Below are 21,668 nucleotides of genomic sequence, written 5' to 3' on the forward strand. Positions count from 1 at the left end.
CACACACATATGATGCAAGTCAAATTTTTTATTTTGCAAACAATTAATCGCAATGCAGGCCTAGTATGAGGACTATGTTGTGAGGTAAAAACTTTCTTTGTCGTTACTGCAATAATATTGCATACTGACATTTATTTTCTGTGACCATTTTATTAACAATAAACATGTAATTGATATATTTAGCTTCATGTTCATGCTATAATGTTCATGCTCTTGTTTTATACTTTGAGTATAGGAAGTAGAGACAGGAAGAAAGAATAGAAAGTTTACTGCATGTAACATAAATGAAATATCGATACTGCCTGTGTTAACGTTGTGATTTTAGTAAGGATGCATGCGCATTGTGACGCAGCCTCTTATGGGTACTGGACATGGTATTGAACCATCGATTTCCAAGCATGTGTCAATATAAGGATCCATCAGAATCATGTTAGGGTAAGTTTTGTTTATCTTCCTCTCGCTCAGGATGTAAATCTGCCCGTTAACTGTCGTACATCCAGTGTAAAATTTGTTGTCTAGACATTCCTCCTGAAGAACGGTCCACTCATCGGTGTCGATATCGAAACGCAGAGCCTGACCTCCCAGCAGATAGAGGGCGCCATTGAGCTCAGTTGCAAGAAGATCATAACTGTAAAACAGGTATTAAAAGTTGTGTGGCCAAGTCTGTGTTCAGCGACAACCATTATACTTACTGTACTCACCGTGGGAATGGTGAATATGAGATCACGTCCCACTGGTCCACCTCAGGTCTGTATCTCTGAATCCCACTGTACACATCTCCATTCTCATCCAAACCACAGGCCACATAGATGCAAGATCCCAAAGTGACGACGGCCGCCCTCTCTACCGCGCACACCATTGGGCTGACGCTCTCCCATTCCTCTGCTCCAATCACCAGCCTCTCCACATCAGCCACGAGACCCTCGTCCATGCTTCCACCCAACACAAACAACTGGAGCTGGATTGCCGCTGAGCAGTGACTGTGCCTGGACTTCCTCATCGCAGGGCCGTCCATCCACCGCTCGGCACAGCACTGGTAAATGCTCACCCAGTCCACACTGTACCACAACACGTCCCGAAAGTAGCCTCCAGTCACTACTATGTTGTCCCCTTAATGCAAAGAAGTATGAGTTTAAATGAGTGTATTACTCATAGGGCAAGACAAGTAAAAAAATACAAGTAAAACCAAATAACTATGGTTATTTAAAATGTGCTGCGTGTAGATTTTAGCGGCCTCTAGCAGTGAGATTGTAAATTGCAACCAATGGCTTAGTCCACAACTCACTCCTTGGTTTCAGAACGCATAGAGAAGCTACGGTAGTCACTACAGGACAAACATGCTCAGCCCTCCCTTTCAAAACACGTAGAGAAGCTATGGTAGCCGCCACAAGGCAAACATGCTCACCCCTCCTTTTTGTTTCAAAACGCATAGAGAACCTACGGTAGCCGCCGCAAGACAAACATGCTCACCCCTCCTTTTTAAAACGCATGGAGAAGCTACGGAAGCCCCCATAGGACAAACATCCTCACCCCCTCGCTTTCAAAATGCATAGAGTAGATACGGTAGACACCACAGAACACACATGCTCACCCCCCTTTCAAAACGTATAGAGAAACTAGGGTAGCCACAGGACAAACATGCTCACCCCTCCCTTTCAAAACGCATAGAGAAACTATGGTAGCCACCACAGGACAAACATGCTCACCCCTCCTTTTCTCTTTCAAAACGCATGGATAAGCTACGGTAGCCGCCATAGGACAAACATGCTCACCCCCCTTTCCAAACGTATAGAGAAGCTACGGTAGCCACCACAGGACAAACATGCTCACCCCTCCCTTTCAAAACGCACAGATAAGCTACGGAAGCCGCCACAGAACAAACTTGCTCACCCCTCCATTTCAAAGCGTAGAGAAGCTATGGTAGCCGCCACAGGACAAACATGCTCACCCCTCCCAAGCTACGGAAGCCGTTACAGGACAAACATGCTCACCCCTCTGTTTCAAAATGCATAGAGAAGCTACGGTAGCCGCCATAGGACAAACATGCTCACCCCTACGTTTTAAAACGCATAGAGAAGCTACAGTAACGGCCACAGAACAAACATGCTCACCCCTCCCAAGCTACGGTAGCCACCACAGGACAAACATGCTCACCCCTCCCAAGCTACGGTAGCTGCCACAGGACAAACATGCTCACCCCTCCGTTTCAAAACGCATAGAGAAGCTAATGTAACGGCCACAGAACAAACATGCTCACCCCTACGTTTCAAAATGCATAGAGAAGCTACGGTAGCCCCCACAGGACAAACATGCTTACCCTCTCCTTCAAAACACATATAGAAGCTACGGTAGCCCCCACAGGACAAACATGCTCACCCCCCTTTCAAAACGCATAGAGAAGCTACGGTAGCTGCCACAGGACAAACATGCTCACCCCTCCGCTTCAAAACACATAGAGAAGCTACGGTAGCTGCCACAGGAGAAACAGTGTATGAAGGTCATCATGCTAACAAATAAAGGATTAATTTCATCGTAAAGTCAAATATGTTCGATAAACTGTTACCTACGGCGGCCACAGAGTACTGTGTAAGACATTTCTTCTGCAAAGGTGGATGGGATTTCCACCTTCCGCTATACGGGTGGAACTGATAAAGCAACTGCGTGTCCTGCTCATGTGATCCACCGAGAACAAACAGAGTTTCTCTCGAACGAGTTCTAGGTACAGATCTGCCCGCCGTCCAGCTGCTTGGGATGTTATTATTCAACCTGCAAACGAGCTTGGCACGTGGGTCTGAGCTGTTGATCTTAGACAGAAGATCAGTAATGTAAGGAAGACTTAAACACTCGGGTCTAACCAGACCCACTAGCTCCATAAAGTCCTCTTCTCGACTCGGATCAAATGTTGCCCAGCGAAGGGCAACGTCGAGCACCATGTCTTCTCTTGGAATGCTTAAGTTGTCACTAGCAAGGAGGTCAGCAATACTGTCTTTGGAAAGGAACATAAGGTCTTGCTCTGAAGCTATGGCGGGCAGATGGGTGAGGACGACTTCGCGTGCCGCGGCGTAAAGTTCGAGACAGCCGAGCTGCCAGGCGTAGGCCATCATGCCCAAGCAATTGCTCAGATGCAACTGTCTTTCCAAAAACTTGCAGCAGAGAAGTCGAGCTCTGTCTATTTGCAGGAAGTCGGCCGCCTCTAGAACATCAAGGACATTGTCGTTATCCAGGGACAGCTTGAAGGTCTTCATGAACTTCATCAGGATTTGAAACTGCTGCAGTCCAACCCCATGTATCTCGATGTGCTTCCTGGTGCTCTCCAGACCTCCACCAAAAAACAAGGCTCGAAAGTACGGACTCAGAAAAGCCAGACGTTGGCGGTTCACAAAAAACGACTCTCCCTTCACCTGAAGCACCACGTCAGGAACTCCATCATCCTCCTCCTTTTCCTCAACAAGAGTTTTTTGGTTTAGATCATAGCCTACATTTTGTTTTGTTAAAGCCATGACTGTGCACCCGCCTCCCAACACTCTCCTCTGTATCTGTGTGACATTAATATCCTCGCCTGAAATACTCTGTATGGGAATGGGGTCAACTTGCACAAGAAAACAAGGGCTAAATATATCACTGGTGATGCGTTACAAAGACATAAAACATTTTTACCTTTATCTTATTTAAAGATGATTATATTTTAAGACGCTGACCAGATTAACATTATAGTACAAACTGTGAACTGTATAACTGCTTGTCATAAATTTGGAATCTCAATGCAAATGTATACATGCATTACTGCAGACAAACCAAAAGGGGTCAGTGTTGGACAACTACTAGATGTCTTTAAACCACCATTAGATAGATAAAATAGCATCTATACGTTTCTGACAAACTTTCTTACTTCATTTATCTCATGAAGAGTTAAAACTAGGCCTATACTTTGCATATCCCAAAATCATGTGCAATACACATTGCACTATATTTACACCATACTTATATTCACATGCACACAATTGCATCTTTATTTAATGTATACAATTGTATTTATTGTATAAATAATTATTTTGTCTATTCCCACTTGAAAATATACTGTAGTATACTTAAGTAATTACTTTATTAGTTACTCTACGTACTTTACTAGATACTCTACAGTGTTTATCGTAAATATTAAAGTAGGCTATACTATACTATTTACTGCACTTTATTATTTCTCTATAGTTAAAACTACTGAATATAACATTAACAAAGTGTTGTAATTGATTTAATACTACATATATGCTTAGTGTCCTACAAATTACAAGTTTACTGTAATAGGCCTACATACTAAAGTATACCAGTGTGCTTTTAATGTGGGTTGTGTTTTTACTTAATTTTTAATTAAAAATATAATATACTGTACTTCAAAATACTATTTAGTAGACACAAATAAACATTCCTTGGGGAAAAAGTTACAACCTCCCCGTCGGGGAATCGAACCCCGGTCTCCCGCGTGACAGGCGGGGATACTCACCACTATACTAACGAGGAAATCACGAAGCGCGCCCTTTACAGATGTCACTATGAAGCAAACTATCTTAAATTTTAGTAAAGCACTAGGGTATTTCCATCTGCTAACATCTATTAAAGTTTATGGTATGCCAGAAATGCCCTAAATTTTAATACAACCCCTGCTGACCCTAAATAAAACTAAATAAAACTCTATTGGTTTGCATTACAGTTATGAACTAAAATCTGTTTCACATTAAAACCATTACACAATTTATTTGTGGCGTGTTCAATGGACCCAAAACATTAATAGGTAGAGACCAGTATAGTTTCCTTTAAAGGGGACATATCATGAAAATCTGACTTTTTCCATTGCTTCGATCAACCTAGAAAATGTGAAAAAGATCAACCCAGTAACTTAGTTTTGGTAAACCAGTCTCTGCAAGCATGTGAAAAAATATGTAATTTGATATTTGGCTACCCTGGTGATGTCAGAAGGTGATAACGCCCCTTTATCTGCACTATCCAACCACGGCATTGTCATTAAGTGCCGAGATCAGCTCATTCGCATTTTAAAGGACACACCCAAAATGGCAAATTTTTACTCACACCTACAAAGTGGAAATTTTAACATGTAATAATAAATTATCTGTGGGGTATTTTCAGCTAAAACTTCACATACGTACTCTGGGAACACCAAATATTTATTTGGCATCTTAAAAAAGTCTTGTGAAATGTCCCCTTTAAAACCATTAAAATTCCCATTATAGAATGTCTGTAATGGTTTTGGTTGTATTTTGCAAACTAAATGGTGTGATTATGAATTTAAAGCAACACCCAAAGAGTTTTTTTTACCTTAAAATAACGTTTCCAAAAAAGTTTCAGTCGTTCATTCACTCGAAACAGGGTGAACGCACTTTCACATTCGCTTTGCAGCCCCTAAAGAAGTTTCCAACCGTCAGGTTGTGGTCCTGTAGTTCGAGGGAAAACTACACAAATTTTGCTTTACGGCAGACCCACAATCCAACCAGAGCCAGCTAGGCTGCAGTATTTACGACAGTGGTAATGGACAATTACACTTCTAACCTGTAGGGGGAGCAAAAAGCAAAAACTCTTTAGTGTTGCCTTAACTATGCACCTGATGCAGACACTCAAAAAGTCTGTGTAAAGTCCGACATTAAATGTGTTTTACGTTTTTCACACTATGGAAAAATTTGTTATGAACTACCCCAACAAACTTAAATGATTAAAATCTGGAAAGTAAATAAAAAAGTTACTAAAATCTCAAATGCTGGGGGGGCGTGTCTGCTGTTAGCACTGAAACCACGCCCACTTACGGGAAAACTCACAACTTGCAACAACCTGAATGTATACTCGCGATTGTGTTAGGGGCGGGGCCATGTTCGGTGGCTCAAGTGCGCCATTGAGCCACCGTTTTAGCCCCACCCGAATAATTCTGAACACAGAAATGTGGAAAACTATTTAACAATCTAACCCCACGATTCAGTACTACATAGTTCACACTCTTTGCAATGTGTTTTAATTTCTAACATTTATAAAGTGTTTATAAACAACTCTCTGAAATGACTTTACACAGGCCTTAAACTCAGCTTTGTAAAAGCGATTTATTTCACACGCCACTGAAACGATACATTCATAATCCAGCAAACCGTTTAATGCATTTTAAGACCAAACTCATTCATTTTAAATTCACACATCAAATCCCAACAGATGAGATGATCGTATAAAATGCTGAAATGAAAAGACTGTAAACAGGACGCCATCTTGCTTTCATGTTCTTCGGTGAACCTCCTAAACTTAAAACCAGCATAACCAGGATTTATCAGTTATATAAAAAATATATGCAGACTATTCTGTGTATATTTTAAGGATTGCACACTATGATGTCTAAAACAAACTCTTGTTTTTGCCCATTTTCCTGCTCCTGCAACTGAGTTTGGCACTTAATCTTGAGCAAAATAAAAGCCAAGTCTTTCTTCACGAATATGTAAATATATTCAAATCAGATCATTACTATGCATATTTCATGAGGTTTTCAAGACTGAAACACTCTACGGTTATTGCAGCATTTTGGGCTCCATTCATAATCATTAATCATTCAGTTACTACTGCATACTGAACTGGTTTATCCTCCACAACTTCACTCTCTTAGTAGGAACAAGAACTTAACAAAAGTGAAACAAAAATTTAAATAAATTTGGAAATAAAATGTAGGATTGTCACACTTTAAATTCTGTTTTGCATCAACTCTTCACTACATGGGTTATTTATGAATACCAGCCTGACCATGCCGGGCAGAACATCTACTAGTTTATTTTTATTGTTATTTAATATAACTTGGGGTGGTAGGTAGCTTGCAAAAAAACAGATGTTAGTTTTGTGTCATGCATGAATGTTAGAAACTGTATGACCATAATGGCCACGTGTGTAAAGAACGTGGCTTTTATAAACAGATGTACAGTTTGCTCAATGGGTTGTACTGTTGTGTACCTTAGTGTGGTTAAATTAATAAAAAACATAAATACAGTACAGACACATTGAACAGCCTGAACACCTATTCCCCAAGGCTTTTATATTAGTTTTATTGATGACAAATTAAATATGCTGTCTACTATGACTCTCATAATGTTCTCATAAAAAGCTAAAAACCCATAACTCGAGTGTGATATAAAGGTGAGAAATGGGTGATCACCCCCTGTAGTCAATAATTTAGTTAAAACGGTTAAAACTCATCTTTGAGCATTATAATATCATATATAAAAGTTTTACCTGTCAGTATTTTTCCCATGTTTTGAAACAGCTTGAATGTAAGTCTACGCCCTTGCCTTAATTTGTATACGTTGATCTATGAATATGCAAATTAGTACTCAATCACACCACCTCAGACCATAGATATATATGTAAATAGATGCTACATTTGGGAATTTCAGACACGAAACTGCTAAATTCAGTTTCACGCAATGCATACGTGAACTGCGCATTTGCAACGCTAATATTTTAGCGTTGATGCTAACAGGTGTGAGCATCACAGAAGCTGCATCCATACATAATATCTATAACTTTAACTACTTATCTATCGTTTAAGTGTGTTGATATGATTGGTTACATGTTTGTGACGTGGAAACCAATGGGACTGTCTCCAATTTTTAGAAGATAATACTAGCAATGGTTTTGAATGATGAATTAGCACATGGCTTAAAGTTTGAGATAAAGGTGAGAAATGGGTGATCACCCTGTCGTCAATAATTTTATCAGTTAAAACTCATCTTTGAGCATTATAATATCATATATAAAAGTTCTACCTCAGTATTTTCTTTAGGTTTTAAAACAGCTTGAATGTAAGTCTACACCCTTGCCTTAATTTGTATACGTGGATCTATGAATATGCAAATTAGTACTCAATTGCACCACCTCAGACCATAGATATATATGTAAATAGATGCTACATTCGACAAATTCAGAAACGAAACTGCTAAATTCAGTTTCACGCAATGCATACGTGAACTGCGCATTTGCAGGACTAATATTTTAGCGTTGATGCTAACAGGTGTGAGCATCACAGACAGAAGCAGCATCCATACATAATATCTATAACTTCAACTACTTATCTATCGTTTAAGTGTGTTGATATGATTGGTTACATGTTTGTGACGTGGAGACCAATGCGACTGTCTCCAATTTTTAGAAGATAATACTAGCAATGGTTTTGAATGATGAATTAGCACATGGCTTAAAGCATATTAAAAACAATACATAGACATATAAACAACAATAAAAACCTGATTTTTCCCACAGGGGGACTTTTGGCAGGCTTTTAACTTTGACATGTGAAAAACTCACTCGATACACAACAGCAGCAGATGCCTTGCTACTGAGGATGATCTATCAAAACAAAAAAGCTGTGCTTGCTCTCATAACTTCACGTCATGGCTTTGTTTGCGACTCCATGATTATCATCACGGAAGACCAGTCAGCTTTCTATACTTAACACACATTCACGCGCACACACACGCAGCATGCGGCCGAAACGCTTGCGCTCTCCAAGTGTCGTCGCGTCCAGTAGCACCGTTCATTCGTCGTCAAAGTTCTGTTGGAGCAGGAAGTTTGCAGCGAGGTTTTCGTTTTTCTCGCAGGCGAAATAGGCTTGAATGACGAGTCCCTCCGGAAAACCAAGGGCTTTTAACTGCAAAATAAAAAATGGTAACATAGCCGCTTAAACTACTCATATTGTATCCTTAAAGAGGAAGTGCATTATTACCAAGCCTCTAAGGTGACACTGGAGTAAAAAAAATCTGTTTAGTTCCATGTGCAGAATTTTTTTTTTAAAGTTTAGTTTCACGTGCTCACATGAAACTATCATGCGCGCACGTGAAACTATCGTAAAGTTTCGCTTTCACATGCGCAAAAGTTTCACGTGAGCATGCGATAGTTTCACGTGTGCACGCGGAACTAAACTCAATAGTTTCACGTGCGCACGCGAAAAACTTTATTTAATTTTGCTCCATGTCCCCTTAGGGGCTCTATAGTATTATATATGCAAAACATATTTGCGTATTTTTTTTACATTTTTTAAGAAAATTTGACAGGTGCTTGACCATGCAAAACTACACACTACGTTTGTTAAAATCACTAAACAAGTGTTGCATTGATAGATAGACATTTCTGTTTGATTGTAGTTAATAAAAAAAAATGCTAAGTAATGCTAGCACACCCTCTCGATCGCTTCCTTCTCCTGCGGCGTGACCTGGATGTAGTTCGTCTGTGGCACGCTTTGAGCTTCTGCAGCTCCCTCCTCGGCATGCGGTTCATTCAGCATTTGCACAAACCGCTCCTGGTGCTGCGTAATTTGCTGCAAAAATGAACAAACGTTACACCTGCGCCGTTGTCTAATCGCATGGACTTCCACTCGCGAAATGTTAAGCTCCACCCACCTGCAGGAGTTGCGGGTTGTCTCGACCCAACTGCTGCAGCAGGGCAGGTAAGAGGGCGGGGTTATCCTGGATGATCTGTCGCATCTGCTGGAACTGCGGCTGGTTCCTGAGGAACTCCAGGGGGTTTCCGGATGCCGGGGCGGATCTGGATTCTGCGCCTGTTCACAGTATAGAAAGGGCAGTACAGGAGTCTGGTCCAAGATAGCAGTGGACCAAATCAAGAAAAGGTTAACAAAAGCATTTTGTTCTATTTTACTGTCCGCAATAGTTTTACATTTTATGTTTATTCATTAATGCTGTGATATGAGACTTAAAGGGATAGGTTATCTTAAGCAATGTTGAATAGACAATGACATCCTTTTCATATAAAGTCAGCATTAAACGGAAGTTGCGATGGTGTTTTCTTCGAAAATGCGGAAAATGTGGAGCAGGACTTTCGGGAGTTGGAAGTCTGGCCATTAGACAGTTAATATAGCCCCACCGGCACATAAATGATACAAAACTAATGAACGGATACAAATATTTATAATAAACATTGGAATATTTCATTAAAAATAATATTTCTTTAACTTGATTTTGGGAATACCCGAATATCTGTGATTTCCGAAGTCAAACAATTTCTGTGAGACAGTTTTTAGAAAAAGGTCCCCACACCATGTTGCCAAAATCACATAATTAGAAGGAATGCATCAGCTGCTCGGTCAAACCATATGTCTTGTTTTTAAAAAGAAGGGAACAAATGTCTCCTCACCGGCTGCAGCAGGTGGCGGCTGAGGTCGCTGTGGTGCTGGAGGGGCGGGGTTAGACACAGGGGCGGGGTTAGAGACAGGAGTGGGGTTAGAGACAGGGGCGGGTCGCACCATTTCTTGGGGTGGCTGCTCAGCTACTATCGGTATACCCTTTAGAAACACACATCACCATTTAGTCATCAATATATCATGATTCAGTCATGGAAACCACTGATTACAAATTTAGCAAAGTTTAGTTTACCATAAGCAGATATTCAACTGCCCGGTCTGGATTGTTGTAACTGGCTTGTAAGGCGGCGATCACCTGTTCTCTCTCATAACCCATCGACATGATCTCTGTCACCAAATTCTCATACGCTTGACCTGTAACTAAAGGATAACGAGCAAAAGCAGAAAGAGTATTGGTCAAGTCATATTAACTACTATTTTTTTCTTACCTGGTTTAATAAAAAAAACTCCTAAACATACCTAGAATTGAAGCAGCTGCTTCTAGCAAACCCAATTCATCTGTAATACTGCAAAATACAAACCACAGATAAAAAAATAAACATTTTACTTGTTGCATTGCTAAATATATTGGTAATGTTTTGCATATATTAAAATATTATATTATATAATCATATATCAAAAATATTTTGATATTAAAGGTAATTTGTGACCTTACATATTAAATATAGAAAATATTTTTTTTACATTCATGCATTTTCCAGACACTTTTCTCCAAAGTGATTTAGGGGGCGTGCACACGTAGGCGTTTACGTCGGTGTATGTTTTAATTGTTTCCAATGGATGCGCCACGCTTTTCAAAAACGCTGAGCGTCGAGAGTTAAAAAAAGTTGCATTTTGGGTGAAACGCACACCTGGTCAATGTCGCTTCTAACTTGTACGTCCAATCACAGTGGTTGAGGGGCGGGACAAATATCACAACAACCAACTGGCGCATTGTGCAACGACAGAAGTATCATAGCCACCAAATCGCTTAGCTGAAAACAAGCTGGCAGTCTGTGTCCGCCCCTGAGTTTTCAGCCATGTTTGGTGTACACGCCCCTTTACAGCGAATTATTCCCTGGGGCTCGAACCTGTGACCTTTAGCGCTGCTAATTTAATGCTCATCAGTTGAAATATTTTTTAGGCTCTACCTGGCCACTGATTGGGCGATGGCCAGTTCGTCTTGGGCTGCCTGATTGGCTTCCTCAGATACAGGCGCCGGAGTCACACCGGCCGGCTCAGATGACTCGGAACCAACATCTGCGACCACAGGGGGCGCTGCGACGACCGGAGCAGGTGGCTCAATTGATGCCGCCGGTTCTACTGGATCAGGAGCAGGGGTGGATACAGGCACTGCGGAGGCTGCAGGTGGAGCTACGGGAGGTGATGGCAGAAGAACTGGGAGTTCTGGGAGAGGGATGCTAACTGCAACCGGGGGTGCAGGAGGAGCTTGTGGAGGTGATGTTGGTTTAGGCTGTAGAGACAGAAATACAACTGCACAAAGAACTATAGAAAACTAAATGAACTTCAGTGTTGACTTCATGAAAGACAGAATGACATGGTGAAGTGTAATGGTGCGTTCACCCCAGACGCGTTAAGCGCGAGTGATTTATATGTTAAGTCAATGCAAAGACGCGATAGATTCGTGCGAATGATGGGCGCAAATGACGCAAGTTGAAAAATAATGAACTTTTGCAGATATTCGTGTTAACCAATCAAGAGCTTGATCTAGTAGTGACGTAATTATGACGTAGCAAGCAAAGGTGGAAATACAAAACAACAAAATCATCGTTGACACCTGGAGCTGTACGACACATCTTCGTACTTTTATAGGAATAGGGATAAAAAGGATCTTGCTTGTAAGAAAGTGAGTGAGGAGGTCTGGAAAGTTGTAAAAATGCTCTTTATTACATTTGATACATTGTATTTATATATATATATGCTAAAGCCGCCAAATTGAGCATATTCGCATCTGAATTTCACGTGCGAATGTTGACTCAATATGTTCAAGCGTACAACTATGCACAAATAGCGTGATTTATTCACTTCATACGCGTCTGGTGTGAACGCACTTCAAGTATAACAAAAATATTTTTCCTGACTGTCGTGAATGACAGAAAGTACTTTACTTGAGACTCAAGGAATTAATAGTTTACAAAATTATAATGATCTTCTAAGAGCTAAAAGATACCAGCACAAACAAGTACACTTAGGTACCAAATTAGTATATTTAGTACAAAATTAGTGTGTGAAAATAGTATATTTAGTGTACTTAAATAAAGTTTATTTTAATACAAGTTTCCACCTGGGGATTAAAAATAAAAAAGCATTTAAAGAATTTAAATAAACTTTCAAAAAAAAAGTAATGGGATGTATTATGATGTTGAGGTAATGATCTTTTTTGTAAGTAAGTGATGAGAAATTAAACAGTCTTACCTTTGAAGCCATCACCACCACAAAGTTCTTCTCATCTATTTTGTATTCTTTTAGAGGTATATCATCATTTAATATTTTACCTAACAATGATAGGGAACAACAGGAAAACGATTTAAAAGGTTACAAAGATTTAACATAAAAATTACATTAGAAGTTTTCAACTGTACAAACAGACATAGTTATTTGAAAAATGTGATTTACATTTTTTACAAAGAGCAAAACTATTCAAAGATAACAAACCTGCATATATTAGTTTCTGACCAACAGCTGGAAATGAATCTTTACCCTTTTCTTCTTCTATCTTCTCTTTAAGAGCCTTTACCTACCAATACAACACACAACACCATTTCAGCATTAAATCATTTTCATTTAAATTGTTATACATATTGAATCCATCAGTGTCATATTTCTGAACAACACTATAAAACTAGGTTATACACAAGCAGCCTGCTTGTACTAACAACAAAATATTGTATTCTTGCTTTCCTATTCTTGTCACACTAAAACTTGAACTGAGAAGGAAAAGCATTTAAATCTTTGGAGTTTCTTTTAAGTTTGCCAGTGGGGTAAGAAAATGGTCTTATTTTACCTTTTGAACTATTTTTCATACCCCAATAACAAACACTAATTTACTATACTTTACATTACTATAAATTTCTATAAAATGTTTGACATGAAAACTTTTTTCACTTACTTATACTTGTTTTGAAGGTTATCAGAAAACAAGACAAAACACATTTTTGCAGTGCGTCACATACATTAGCTGGGTAATGTTTATGTATACGTGCTGGTTAAAATGTATTGTGTATTTGTGCAGCCTTCAGTTCAAATTTCACTGTATGATCAATAACGCATTTCAATCAAAACTTATAAAAGAAAAAAAATGTCACGTGGTTTCCAAACTTGCCACAGTAATAAAATACACACCCATGTAATGAATGATCTTGTGGCTTTATCAAAACATGATGGCACTGACATTTGTGAAGTATTAATGCATGATCAAACATGAAAAATATTTTAGTAGCCTATACTTTAATATTTACTTAATTGTAGTAGCAAGTTAGTGTTTTGTAACCATACTATAGTAAATATTTAAGTATACTACAGTATTTACTACAGTTTGTACAGTACTACAATAGTATACACGTGTAGTAATTGCTATAGTATGCTACAGTACACTACAATGAAGTGACGTGAGTTTACTACATACTAAAGAGTACTACAGCATTTACATGAGAGATGAATTGATCTGAAGTCATAAACTTGTTTGTCAAGTCATGTCGAAGTAGCACGTGTTTACCGACACCGCCCCTTTAAATACCCGAGGCACGCACTATAAATAAATGTATAGCATGTTCTATAGATACTTGATCATTCAGAAACACAGCGCAGTTGTTGTGAAATGCACAGTCATTGTTAAAAGCGCGAGAGTAAAAATACCGCGGTAAAATGCATAAAAACAGTCGATAGACCGAATAAACATGCAGCAGCGTGACGTCACCGTGTCACAATGTAACGTCACCGTTTCACGGTGTAATATGCCGCGATCACGGCGGGTTCCCTCAGCCACCGGCGGAGGCCGCGGTGTTTCCCGGGCCGCCGTGCCCGCGCACCGGCGTGTTTACTCGGCCGCGCGCGCTTACCGTCAGCTCCTCGTCTATCTGCACTTTAAACGTCTGCTGCTGCAGGGTTTTCAGCGTGACCGTGATCATCGTGTCCGTACGCGAGATCCGTGTAGTGAGCGTCCGCGATGAGAGCGCGTGGAGATGTGACTCAGCTGTCTTCTGCTGCCTGGATATGAGGAGGATGATGATGATGATGGTCCTTGCTGGAGATGTTGTTGTGGAAAGACGCCATCTACTTGTTAGGTTGGACAGCACACATTTCACGCTAGAAGTGTGTTGGGTTTAAAGTTAGTAAATGCAAAGCCAGTTGAAATCCCTATAACGGTAAGTTAGAGTTTTGCAATAAAAAACATGCACGCTGAAGAGAAAAGTAAAAAAAAATCTTTCAATTGTTGTAGTTTAACATGAACTTGTTTTTTCCTTAGAAATGCGTGCATTGGTGTTTTTATGTTTTGAAAAAATGCATAAAGTTTTAAGTCCACAAGGACCGTCAATTTTATGACGTAATTTTGTAATTCAACCTGTCAGGTAAACTAAACGCTACGGCCCTTTCTCAATCCGAAGGCTGCCGCCTCCGGAGGGCGCCGTTGTAGGCTGCCTACGTCATCCAGACAGTCTTATGTCAGAATATTAATAATTATAAAGATGACTATTAGTCTTAGTTAAGCGTAAATGGTTGTAATTTGCTCATGACTTGCGAATGTAATGCTCAGTTAACTTAAATAAACCAGTCTTGATGACGTATGCCACCTCAGGAGGCTGCAGCCTTCGATTGAGAAACGGCCGACCGTTGATTGTTTTAAAAGGGGGAGGAGTCACTCAATGCACTTCTGTAGATATCTAACCTTAGTTTTAGTTTATTTGACTGCAATATTGAAGTCAACCTTACTTTTCACCTTAACTAACATACATGTCATAAAAAAAGAAAAAAAATTAAGAGACATATCGACACACACAGTCATATGAGGGCCACGTGTTCTTCAGGTAAGTTTTTTAAAACCTGTTTATGGCAGGGACAATTATGGACAGCTTTTCTAACAAAAAAAAAAGATTTTTTATAAAGAAACATTTTAATTGGTTAGATAAATAGTAATTGTGATATTATAAAGACAGCAAATTGTTTACAAACTACATTGGCTACACAGAAGAATTTTGACAACTTCTCTCTTTACATTTTCTGGGGACCCCTTGGGATTCCCAGATCCCACTTTGAAAACCAGTCCTTTAGGTAATGTCATTTCCCGTTTTAAGTGTTTCTAATTTTATTGTAACTGAAAACAGATTAAACTTATCAAGTTGCTTTTGTTTATATTTTTCACATTGCATGCTTCTAAAAAAATATTTTAAATTTGTCAAGACAACATAAGACAAAGAAGAAAGAAATGACATTCAAACACTCGTTTAAAAATAAATCATTTATTTAAAAAAGTGCAAATCCAACAAACGACATGAGAATTTTCCCCTTTGGATGACAGAACAGAAAACCCAAACAGTTACTAGTCTAATGTTTCCCAGGTCGTATTATTGATGTGTGGAGCTTCTAGCAGCAAAACTAAAATAAAATCTTTTAAGTTATGGACACACACATAAACTAACATGTGACTGTAAGGGGCGGGGCCAAAAACACACCACATTAGAAAACAAAAATCAAACAAACAGATCATTAAGGAAGAGAATCTCATCAGGTCAAATAAAATCTGCTTCACAGCTCATCTTTAGTGGGCACATCCTCCTCACCATCCTCTTCCTCAGTGGGTTCTTCTGTATGTTCTTCCTCCTCTGGCTCATCTTCCTCCTCGTCGTCGTCATCTTCTTCTTCGTGATTATCATCTTTTTTGCTCTTTTCTTCTTCCTCCCTCTTTTTCCTCTCTTCCTCTTCCTGTTGGTCCTTCATTTTCTTTTCTGGTCCCTGCAACGTACAAATAAGTCCGGTAAAATGTACAGCTTATCTTAAAATGTTTGATTGATTAAAAGCCATGACATTAAAATGATCGCATGACACCGATGATGGATAAACTGCTGTTACCTTCGTAACTTCCCAGGTTTCTTTCCCAAATATCTCGGCCTCTTGAACATCGTCAGAGATCAGGAAGTTGTCGAATATAGTTCCAGATTTCACCTGCAAGAAGAATCAATACGTTTATATTTCCAATATAGAAACATAATAAAATCTCCTCAGAATCTACAATTGTGATGAATGAAACATTTAGACGTTATTCAGAGAAAGCTGTGTGTGCACGATTACGGTATGTAAATATCTGCAAAATTTGACATGAAATATATTTTTCGATAAGTTTGACAATATTGGGACATTACATAATTGTCGAACTACCGTCGTTTTTATTTTTTTTATTAATACGTTGTTGCATACAAACCTTTAATTGATAAAATCTTGGTTTTTATTTTCATCCAAGTCTAAATTAATCTTTCATAGAAAAATAACAATAAAAATATATGCGTGCAATAACTATACAAGATTTCTTTGAAAAAGTTCAAGTGTATCAGTATACACATCTGTGACGTACCTGCCAAAGATCCAGTCCAAGAACTCCAATTTTCTCGAATTTGTAAATGGCGTCGTCTGGGGTGTACTCAGGGTTGTCGATCTCTGGATGAACCCAAACGCCTTTGTAATTCGGGTTATCAATCTGCTTCGGTTTCCATTCGCCCTTCAGACACACAGGAAGTAGTTAGATATTTTAAGAAATACAACGAGCAGTGCCATTGATCATAAAATGCACTTAAACCGCAAAGAAATTCCAGCTAAGACATTTGTCAAAAAATGCTGAGCATAAATCCCTTACTGTCATTTCTAGATATTCTAAACTTGCTTAGTATTGAGCCCTAGCAGTTTCTGTTAAGCCGAGGTTCGCACGTACGATTTTCGTCAGTCCCAGACGAAAGATGAATGTGGAACATTCATGACGATTTCTATTATGATCGTAGCTCTTGAAAAAGCGATCCTTAAGCTGCGTTTAGACCAGCTGCGGTAGAGGCGTCAAGCGTGAGTGATTTCAATGTTAAGTCAATGTAAAGACGCCTTGACGCGCGTCTGGTGGTCTCGCGGTGCGAATGAGGCGTTAAGCGCAGCGCGGTAGACGCGAGCGATTCTGCCTTATTCGTTTTTTTTACTTTGCCGGAAAAACGCACCGCATTAACCAATCAGGAGTTTGCCCTTATAGTGACATGATTACAGGAAGCGAGTGGAGTTGCAGAAGCCCCTCCCATGACGCGAATTTCCGTGTGAATGTCTCAATGACTAGAATTTCACACGCGAATGAAGTGAGTAAACTTACACTGTTCAAGCGGCAAACTAGGCGCAGTAGACGTGAATTTGACGCCTCAAATGCAGCTGGTATGAACCCACGGTTAGTCGCACAGTGAGAGAGATTTAAAGACGCGTTGCGATCAAACATAGTCAATAAAAATGCAACATGAAATGACGCATGATCAACGTGACGTGTGGCTAAAATTTAAATGCGTTTTACTGCGTGTCCGAAATAGCTCCCTATACCCTTAAATTGTGCACTAAATGAGGGGACCGATATTTTGAAGCCATTTCCGATATTATAGTGGACATTATCCAGTGCACTTATTCAACCCTTATTAACCCTTCACTGTGGCACGTGCCTCGACACAAAATGGCGCCAGCAGCACGTACCCCAAATTACTCTCAGAATTACTCTTACTCATTCAAGCGGACTATATTAGGAAACTAAAGTAGGAAATAGTAAATATTATATGTTGGCTATTTCCAACACTGCCTTTCTGAAGACACTGCCATAGTCGTGACGAATATTCAGTATCACTGTAAATACAGGCAAATGTTTATGTAAACTACATGCAAGTTCCCTGTGCTAAAGTGCCATCTGTGATTCACCTTGCTGTGTTTGTTTACAACTATTGCCTCCTGATGACGTTTACTAACATGCATTGTAGCCTATGAACACTAGGTGACATGATCGTACAGTGTACATACTACACAAGTTTATTAGATCCATGTCGCGATCTGTCATGATCAGAAATCAAAAACTCTGTAAAAAGTCTGTAGCTGTCCCATAATGCACTTTGGTTTGAAGTTGTTTTATACCTTGTACTCTGGGTTTGGGATCATCGGGGGTTCCCATTCTCCATCCATGTCTTCATCCCAGTCTTCTGGTTTCTTAGCATCAGGGTCAGGAATGTTTTCAGGTCTATCCCAATCCTGAAGAGCAAGATTACGCACATGCACTTAAACACACTGTAACTTCACAATACTGATTCATTTGAACACATTGCTGCAACACATAATGCTCACTGCTGGTTTGGTGTCCTCTGGATCGTCGATTTTGGCCCGATCGTCCCAGTCCTCAGGCTTCTTGGCCTCTGGATCCTTAATCTTCTTGGCCGGCAAGAAGTCCCAGTCTTCCTCAAGAGAGCCAGACTCTACTTTCTCGTTGTCTATCTTCACTTCGTACGTCTGGTCGGGGTTCAGGATCAGCGTGTACAGGTGTGTGAGTTCATCGTCCTGTTGGGCGAGTAAACATTCAGCTTTGTTAGAACATAATCTTGACATTTACCTAGATGACTTTATTTGGGATTTATGTAACATACTTTGCATTTGATGTCTTTCTTGATTAGATGGTTTTGGCCTTTGTAGTTGAAAATGACGTGGACTTTTTTGGTACTGTACCCACAGATGTCCGGTCCTACAAGAAGGATGTTTTTAAAAGTTTTACATAATCTGAAAGATGTTGGATCTCAAGTCCTACCCCCAAGAGTTGTGTCAACACAACTTACCGAACATAATGTAGTATTGGGAGTCGCCGTGCATATCGGCCTGATCCATGTCAGCGGGGAAGATCTTCACGTACCCGCCGCCGCAGTCGATCTTCTGCTCGTGTTTCACCGTAAACTGGATCACCAGGGTTTTCCCCTCATTACTGAAGGAATCGAATCGACTGGACAGGGCGTAAAAGCGGGCGTCCTGACTGGTCTGCAAACCTGAAGAGAGAGTCATCTTACATTACACACCCTGATAAAGCAAAGTGTCCTGAATCAATTTGCATTTTCTTTTCAGTTGGTGTCATTTGAATATTCCATCAGGCCTTGATGAGAAAATATATTGACCATTTAAAGATGGAGAAAGCGCTCACCCTTATCGAGCTCGGCGTCGCCGTAGAATTTTCCTGAGGTGAGCTTCCACTGGCCGTAGTCGGATTTGTGTTTGGATTCAGCCCATCTGCTTTTCCAGGCATCTGGAATTATGTTTATTGCGATATATTTATTGTATTTATAAATGACATTGGTGGATGATTGTAAGTTGAAGTATGAACACAACAGATATGAAACTATAGTTTGTAAAGTTTCTATCATATAACAAGAGTTTAATAAGCAAATATTAACACATTTAACAGTACCGCGCGACGATTAATCGCGATTATGTGTCACCAAAACGGACATTTGTCATAATAATGCAAAATGCAGATTAATAACTACGATATTAAACTCATAAGTCATAAAAATAAGTCCTAAACAATGCAAAATCATGAATACTTTTCATAAATCGTGTGCACGTTCTTTTAAGACGGATACAAAAAGTTGATATCAAAAATACAGTAATAGTAAAAGTATGACATTGGTAAAAGGGCAGAGCAGTATTTGCTTACAGAAATGCATTGAAATAAACTTGCAAATGGACATTTGAGACAAGTATAGTAAAACGATTATCAAAACGAATTGATCTTATTGAAATAAATACAACGTAACACTTTAAAGTGATGTCATCAAAGTCATGCTTACCTCCATCCAGAAATTGTTCTTTAAAATAAACAGTCGCGTCCACACAGAAAACAACTGCAAAAATACCGCACACCGCTACGGCGATCCGCATGTTTATATGTTTTAAAGGATCTGGATTAAATAAACGATCCTCTTATAATAATGAATGCGGCTCGAGTTCCCTGAAATATCGCCTTGTTCCTGCACAGATGGCTGACGGTCATTGGACGAGCGCTCGGCCAATCAGATGAGACCACGAGTGAAGACTCGGGGGCTTTCTCAAGTCACGTGATTTACTAGTAGTTCTTTTGGATATGCGCATATCTGCGCAGACCGATCGGTGTTTGACGTTTACTGTGTCGTCACACGTTGATCGGTGTACGCGGCGTCGCATGAAGTTAAACAAAACAGTGTGGATGTTAAAGAAAATTTTAATGAGATTAATGTGGTAATAGTAATCATGTTAAATATAATGTGACACACGGAAAACGTTTAAATGTAACTTTTGTTGTTAAACCAAATATATGCAGGCAAACAGAAAACAGATACTGACATAGCAATTAAAAAATACAAACTAATGGTGTAAAGTAATTTTTTTTGTATATCTCTTAAGCATATATATATATATATATATATATATATATATATATATATATATATATATATATATATATATATATAGTCATTGCATAGGTCCGCAGTAAAATGCAAAAAGCTGTTATACTGAGTATGTGTTTTTTATGATTAGCCGTTAGAGGGAGCATCAGCAATGTTTTAAACTCTCTTTAAGCACTAAACCAGAATGTAAATGATTTGCAGAAAATGACAAAATATAAAAATCAAGCAATAACTTGTGTAGTAAAAGTTTGCTGATTTAATACTATGGACATTGGATGTGTAAACGATTTGCATTTTGATCTCAGAACATTTGCTAGATTGAAAATTGGCTGGTTCGTGGTAGAAAATGTGATTGATGAGTGAGAATCTGATGTTGGTGTCTATGATCTTCTCTTCTGTTCAGCTCTTCTGGATCTGATGTCATAAATTAGAACAACACAAGCAATGACAGCCGCCACGCCCACCAGAGCAGAGGCGACCAATCGGATCACGGCTTCAGTCGTAGCGCAAGAATTGACAAGAATTGAGTCTGAGGAAAAAAAACAAAATGAAACAGAGATCAAGTGAATGAATAAACACAAACATCACCTGTGACTCACTTGAACGCGGCTGACAGAGATGAGTGATGTTGAGATGTTGAGTTTGTTTTCTAAAGGGGTTGTTCACCACACAGCTGTATGTGTTTGTATCCTGATATTCAACCCCCAAAGGTAGAGAGAGTCTGATGTTGAGATCAGACTCGCTGATGCTGTACAATAAACGGTTTCCTTTGTACCAGGAGAGACTGAGAATCACATCTGTCATATTTAACAATGAGCACAATAACACACATTTTGAGCTTGATGGTATTTCTGATGATGAGGAACATTGTGAAGAGACCTTGCTAATGTCAGGAATGGGCAGAGGACCTGTAAAACATGAGAGGATTAAAAAATTAAATCTGAAGTGAACTTTAAGTCTGAATCAGATCTCTAAAAAACATTAACAGTAAGTTAAAGAGCTGCTTTTATCAGAGGTTTAATGTATTGAATGAGAGTTTATTGTGATGTCTGTCGGTGGGTCATCTG

General features: G+C 39.4%; 3 protein-coding genes, 1 long non-coding RNA gene and 1 other non-coding gene across 6 annotated transcripts; 1 reads left to right on the forward strand and 4 right to left on the reverse strand.

Moving 5' to 3' along the window:
• Positions 1 to 254: 254 nt before the first annotated feature.
• On the reverse strand, positions 255 to 3,500 carry LOC129452833 (kelch-like protein 23). Its single transcript, XM_055216873.2, has 3 exons — positions 2,564 to 3,500; positions 702 to 1,110; positions 255 to 628 (listed from the first exon to the last, which is right to left on the reverse strand). The coding sequence occupies exons 1-3, from the start codon at positions 3,498 to 3,500 to the stop codon at positions 322 to 324; spliced, it is 1,653 nt and encodes a 550-aa protein (XP_055072848.2). The 3' UTR covers positions 255 to 321.
• A 943-nt stretch (positions 3,501 to 4,443) lies between these two features.
• Positions 4,444 to 4,515, reverse strand: trnad-guc (transfer RNA aspartic acid (anticodon GUC)). Its single transcript has one exon. It is a non-coding gene; the product is annotated as a tRNA-Asp (tRNA).
• A 1,558-nt stretch (positions 4,516 to 6,073) lies between these two features.
• Positions 6,074 to 14,459, reverse strand: rad23ab (RAD23 homolog A, nucleotide excision repair protein b). 2 transcript variants are annotated; one of them, XR_008647276.2, is made up of 11 exons: positions 14,242 to 14,459; positions 12,839 to 12,920; positions 12,599 to 12,678; positions 11,314 to 11,636; positions 10,643 to 10,689; positions 10,416 to 10,543; positions 10,177 to 10,324; positions 9,426 to 9,583; positions 9,206 to 9,343; positions 7,797 to 8,677; positions 6,074 to 7,263 (listed from the first exon to the last, which is right to left on the reverse strand). XR_008647276.2 is itself a non-coding variant. In XM_055216877.2 (10 exons), the coding sequence occupies exons 1-10, from the start codon at positions 14,308 to 14,310 to the stop codon at positions 8,564 to 8,566; spliced, it is 1,287 nt and encodes a 428-aa protein (XP_055072852.2). In that variant the 5' UTR covers positions 14,311 to 14,459; the 3' UTR covers positions 6,074 to 8,563. The 2 variants fall into 2 exon arrangements, 1 of the variants encoding a protein (XP_055072852.2); XM_055216877.2 differs by having other exon boundaries at positions 6,074 to 8,677.
• LOC141359564 (uncharacterized) lies at positions 14,409 to 21,546 on the forward strand. The gene is made up of 2 exons (XR_012366076.1): positions 14,409 to 14,547; positions 21,005 to 21,546. It is a non-coding gene; the product is annotated as an uncharacterized lncRNA (long non-coding RNA).
• Positions 15,624 to 20,210, reverse strand: calr3a (calreticulin 3a). The gene is made up of 9 exons (XM_055216879.2): positions 20,005 to 20,210; positions 19,359 to 19,460; positions 19,003 to 19,206; positions 18,817 to 18,911; positions 18,521 to 18,730; positions 18,314 to 18,427; positions 16,749 to 16,892; positions 16,250 to 16,342; positions 15,624 to 16,132 (listed from the first exon to the last, which is right to left on the reverse strand). Exons 1-9 carry the CDS (start codon positions 20,093 to 20,095, stop codon positions 15,926 to 15,928), a joined length of 1,260 nt encoding a protein of 419 aa, XP_055072854.2. The 5' UTR covers positions 20,096 to 20,210; the 3' UTR covers positions 15,624 to 15,925.
• Positions 21,547 to 21,668: the final 122 nt, after the last annotated feature.

The sequence above is a fragment of the Misgurnus anguillicaudatus genome, chromosome 23 (assembly GCF_027580225.2).
Source record: "Misgurnus anguillicaudatus chromosome 23, ASM2758022v2, whole genome shotgun sequence".
In the NCBI taxonomy this organism is placed as follows: Eukaryota; Metazoa; Chordata; class Actinopteri; order Cypriniformes; family Cobitidae; genus Misgurnus; species Misgurnus anguillicaudatus.

Coding starts and splice junctions, on each gene's coding strand:
- LOC129452833 (XM_055216873.2), bottom strand. CDS start 3,500: ATGGCTTTAACAAAACAAAATGTAGGCTATGATCTAAACCAAAAAACT. Junction 1,111..2,563: donor GTACTCTGTGGCCGCCGTAG/GTAACAGTTTAT, acceptor CTTTGCATTAAG/GGGACAACATAGTAGTGACT. Junction 629..701: donor TCATATTCACCATTCCCACG/GTGAGTACAGTA, acceptor CCTGTTTTACAG/TTATGATCTTCTTGCAACTG.
- rad23ab (XM_055216877.2), bottom strand. CDS start 14,310: ATGATCACGGTCACGCTGAAAACCCTGCAGCAGCAGACGTTTAAAGTG. Junction 10,544..10,642: donor AGCAGCTGCTTCAATTCTAG/GTATGTTTAGGA, acceptor GTTATCCTTTAG/TTACAGGTCAAGCGTATGAG. Junction 9,344..9,425: donor ACAACCCGCAACTCCTGCAG/GTGGGTGGAGCT, acceptor TCATTTTTGCAG/CAAATTACGCAGCACCAGGA.
- calr3a (XM_055216879.2), bottom strand. CDS start 20,095: ATGCGGATCGCCGTAGCGGTGTGCGGTATTTTTGCAGTTGTTTTCTGT. Junction 19,461..20,004: donor AGAACAATTTCTGGATGGAG/GTAAGCATGACT, acceptor ACATAATTCCAG/ATGCCTGGAAAAGCAGATGG. Junction 19,207..19,358: donor CGACGCCGAGCTCGATAAGG/GTGAGCGCTTTC, acceptor CTCTCTCTTCAG/GTTTGCAGACCAGTCAGGAC.